Source organism: Etheostoma cragini, unplaced genomic scaffold, assembly GCF_013103735.1.
Source record: "Etheostoma cragini isolate CJK2018 unplaced genomic scaffold, CSU_Ecrag_1.0 ScbMSFa_1819, whole genome shotgun sequence".
NCBI lineage: Eukaryota > Metazoa > Chordata > Actinopteri > Perciformes > Percidae > Etheostoma > Etheostoma cragini.
This window is the reverse complement of record NW_023265913.1, coordinates 1-4,558: the sequence shown is the minus strand read 5'-3', so window position 1 is coordinate 4,558 and position 4,558 is coordinate 1. Positions and strand designations below refer to the sequence as shown.

The window sequence follows — 4,558 nt, the reverse complement described above, 5'->3', positions numbered from 1 at the left end:
CCCCCCCCCCCCCCCCATGAAAGCAGCAGCAGGACGTTCCAGCAGACACAGCAACACATCACCATGACAACAGGGCCTCAGCTTCAGGCTCCAATGGGGCACTTTAGGGTTTCAGTCAAAACTCTACAGTGTGTGTATTCATATATTTATATATTTAAATACATATATTTTTATATTTATATTTAGTGTCACTTGTTCAATTGATATTTTTTTCTATGTTTTTGACGCCATTTCTATCTCATTTTTTGACACTGTGTGTCTCATTGTGGTGCGGTTTCCGTGGCTCCACCCACCTCCATGTACGGCACCATGCGGCAGGTGATGTCACCGAGGATCCTCCTATGGGAGAGCTGGTTGAGGACGACCACGGGGAGGCAGAGCACCAGGACCAGGAAGTCCCAGAAGGCCACGCTGGCCAGCAGGTAGTTCCAGGCCGAGCGCATGTAGTAGTTGTTCCAGACGATGCACATGAGCGCCATGTTGCCCACCACGCCCACCGCCAGCACCAGGCCCCCCAGGAACAGCACGGCGTAGGCCGCGTACGAGCCCTCCTCCAGCGGGTAGAACGGGTTGAAGAGTCCCGGGGACGCGTTGCCGCCGACATCCTCGCCGTCGCCGCGGTCCGCCGCGCCCACCTCGGTGCCGTTGGAGAACTCGGTGGCCCGCGGCGTCGTCACCGAGTCGTTCTCGAAGGACTGGCCGAAGGTGGACTGCTGCTCGTCGTCGTCGGCGCCGCCGCCGCGGGCCAGGCGCCGGCGGGGCAGCGACTCCAAGTCCAGGTCTAGCATCTCCGGCAGCGGGGCGTCCCCGGCGCCGAGACGCTTCGGGATCCAGACGGGGTCCAGGTTTTTGGCGAGCGGGGAGGGTTCGGCGGTGCCGGCGGCCCGACCGACGCCCGCTGCGTCCGTCGGCAGCAGCAGAACCACACAGAAACACACGGAGACACACGGAGACATGATGCCCGATCTAAAGGGGACAGATGGAACTCAGATTTCCCTTTCTGAAGTCTTAATATTCAAACCACACGAGTAGGATCAGCTTCACAAAGAAGTCCCAGTATTCAGGAGGGAGCAACCGATCCGATGCTGGCGTCCCCAAAGCCTCCCGATCGGCAGGTTGCCGATCACCGGTCCTCTGTGAAGTCCTCCAAAAAGTCCACAATCCCAGGAAGAGGTTTTGATGTAGTCAGGGTTTGTAGTCCAGACAGATGAAGGTGGTTTCTCTTTATTAAACTCCCAGCACTCCAGAGTTTCCCCCTTTAAACCTCAGCTGTGGTTCTTGTGTGCATCGGTGGTCCAAGCGATGAGAGGAGCTCCAGAGGAGGAGGGGAGCAGGCGGGGCCGTGCGTCCGTGTCGGGGCTGCTGTTTCTGGGCTGCAGGCGGCAGAGAGACTGGGAGTCCTGGAGCTCTGAGGGTCTCTGGGAACCAGCAGCCCTCTGCCACACGGCTGGATGGAGCCTTTGTCAGGACACACAAACACACACGCACACACACACACACACACACACACACACACACACACAAACACACATGCATGCGCACACACACAGAACCATTTAAACAATGTTGGCACACATGCAAATGCACACATTTGTCTGCACAATCAGGCGTGCTTTCGTTTGCTCTCTCTCTCTCTGTTTCCCATACACACACACACACACACACAAACATGCACACACACACGCACACACACACACAAACACGCACGCACACACACACACACACACACACACACACAGACATGCACACACACACACATGCACACACACACACAAACACACACATAGACACCCCTAACCACTCTCTCTGCTCTGCTGCCCCCTGGTGGTCTCACTGAGAACCAGAGCTGACCCCAGGGCTTCTCCCCCGGAGACGGAGGTTCAAGTCCCATTTCTGTCCATGAGACGTACGTCAACAAGGTTGAAAGGTTCAGAGGCAGAACCGGGCTTATCACCCCGAGACAAGAAAGAGAGACAGACAAACCCATGGGGGGGCCGGGGCTCAGTGGTGGAGCCAATCGGAAGGTTGGGGGGTCAATCCCTGGCCCTGCACATGGGACGCAGAAAAAAGACTACAGAACATTTTTTTAACATTGAAAAAGTGACAAAAGAAAATATTAAAAAATAGACAAAAATGTGAAGAAAAGTGTAAAAAGAACAAAATGTTGAAATTTCAACCCAGAAGAAGAGGAAGCTTGTTGTGTTGTTGTTGTAGTGTTGTGTTGTTGTTGTGATGTTGTGTTGTTGTGTTGTTGTGTTGTTGTAGTGTTGTGTTGTTGTTGTGTTGTTGTGTTGTTGTTGTGTTGTTGTTGTGTTGTTGTGTTGTGTTGTTGTTGTGATGTTGTGTTACTGTGTTGTTGTTGTTGTGTTGTTGTAGTGTTGTGTTGTTGTTGTGTTGTGTTGTTGTTGTGATATTGTGTTACTGTGTTGTTGTGTTGTTGTAGTGTTGTGTTGTTGTGTTGTGTTGTTGTTGTGATGTTGTGTTACTGTGTTGTAGTGTTGTTGTAGTGTTGTGTTGTTGTGTTGTTGTTATGATGTTGTGTTACTGTGATGTAGTGTTGTTGTAGTGTTGTGTTGTTGTAGTGTTGTGTTGTGTTGTTGTTGTGCTGTTGTGTTGTTGTTGTGTTGTTGTTTTGTGTTGTTGTTGTGATGTTGTGTTACTGTGTTGTAGTGTTGTTGTAGTGTTGTGTTGTTGTAGTGTTGTGTTGTGTTGTTGTGTTGTTGTTGTGATGTTGTGTTGTGTTGTTGTTGTGATGTTGTGTTACTGTGTTGTTGTGTTGTTGTTGTGTTGTAGTGTTGTTGTAGTGTTGTTGTTGTGCTGTTGTTGTGCTGTTGTTGTTGTGTTGTTGTAGTGTTGTGTTGTTGTTGTGTTGTTGTGTTGTTGTAGTGTTACTGTGATGTTGTGTTGTTGTTGTGTTGTAGTGTTGTTGTAGTGTTGTGTTGTGTTGTTGTGTTGTTGTTGTGTTGTTGTTGTGATGTTGTGTTACTTTGTTGTAGTGTTGTGTTGTTGTTGTGTTGTTGTGTTGTTGTTGTGTTTTTGTGTTGTTGTTGTTGTGTTGAAGTGTTGTTGTTGTGTTGTTGTTGTGATGTTGTGTTACTGTGTTGTAGTGTTGTGTTGTTGTTGTGTTGTTCTAGTGTTGTGTTATTGTGTTGTTGTGTTTTTGTTGTGTTTTTGTGTTGTTGTAGTGTTGTGTTATTGTGTTGTTGTTGTTGTTGTTGTTGTGTTGTAGTGTTGTTGTTGTGTTGTTGTAGTGTTGTGTTATTGTGTTGTTGTGTTGTAGTGTTGTTGTTGTAGTGTTGTGTTATTGTGTTGTTATTGTGTTGTTGTGTTGTAGTGTTGTTGTTGTAGTGTTGTGTTATTGTGTTGTTGTTGTGTTGTTGTGTTGTTGTTGTGTTGTTGTAGTGTTGTGTTATTGTGTTGTTGTGTTGTTGTCGTTAGTGTGCCGGGGGCTGTTAGTGTAGTAAACTGTATTATTATTAATATTTAACAAGTTCTTTTATTTCACTGGTCCGTGATCAGTTCCGGTCCTCCCCACGAGGGGGGGCTGTTGCTATGGTCCTCCCCAGGAGGGGGGGCTGTTGCTATGGTCCTCCCCAGGAGGGGGGGCTGTTGCTATGGTCTTCCCCAGGAGGGGGGGCTGTTGCTATGGTCCTCCCCACGAGGGGGGGCTGTTGCTATGGTCTTCTCCAGGAGGGGGGGCTGTTGCTATGGTCCTCCCCACGAGGGGGGGCTGTTGCTATGGTCTTCCCCAGGAGGGGGGGGCTGTTGCTATGTTATTCTCCAGGAGGGGGGGCTGTTGCTATGGTCTTCCCCAGGAGGGGGGGCTCTTTGTTTCTTTTGATATTAAACTAATAATTAAGTAATAATGAATCTACTGAGTTTAATTGATTTAAAGATGACTTGACTTTTCTGAAGGTTACCATGGAGATGCAGAACGAGGCGAGGCTAACGGGACGGGGACCCTTCTGCGTCTCCGTGGGTCAAACACACCAAACTGCACATTATCTTTTTATTTATTTTATTTTTGGTCCAAACACGACTCTCCGCTCCCCGAGATTCAGATCGGATTTAAGGGAAAGGAGGAATTTAACGCTCCGCTGGGTCACACCGACATTTTCCACCGGCTTTCTCGCCCATATAAGGTGTGTGTGTGTGTGTGTGTGTGTGTGTGTGTGTGTGTGTGTGTGTGTGTGTGTGTGTGTGTGTGTGTGTGTGTGTGTGTGTGTGTGTGAACCCTGTTGCCCTCCATGTCTTTCCACAGCACAGACTGACAGCCTTATATAGAGCTGCAGGACAGTGTGTCCATATTAATCTCACCTGAAACATGAAACAGCCCCGAAATCACCAGACTCCATGTAAATAATCACTACTTTTAGCGTGTATAGAGCAGCATATCTCCACCAGACTCCATGTAAATTATCACTACTTTTAGCGTGTATAGAGCAGCATATCTCCACCAGACTCCATGTGAATAATCACCACTTTTAGTTTGTATAGAGCAGCATATCTCCACCAGACTCCATGTAAATAATCACTACTTTTAGCGTGTATAGAGCAG

At 48.4% G+C, this 4,558-nt stretch overlaps 1 protein-coding gene across 1 annotated transcript; it reads right to left on the bottom strand.

Moving 5' to 3' along the window:
- Positions 1–260: 260 nt before the first annotated feature.
- LOC117940154 (G-protein coupled receptor 37-like 1) lies at positions 261–1,443 on the bottom strand. Its single transcript, XM_034865525.1, has one exon. It carries the CDS (start codon positions 954–956, stop codon positions 261–263), a length of 696 nt encoding a protein of 231 aa, XP_034721416.1. The 5' UTR covers positions 957–1,443.
- Positions 1,444–4,558: the final 3,115 nt, after the last annotated feature.

Coding starts and splice junctions, on each gene's coding strand:
- LOC117940154 (XM_034865525.1), bottom strand. CDS start 956: ATGTCTCCGTGTGTCTCCGTGTGTTTCTGTGTGGTTCTGCTGCTGCCG.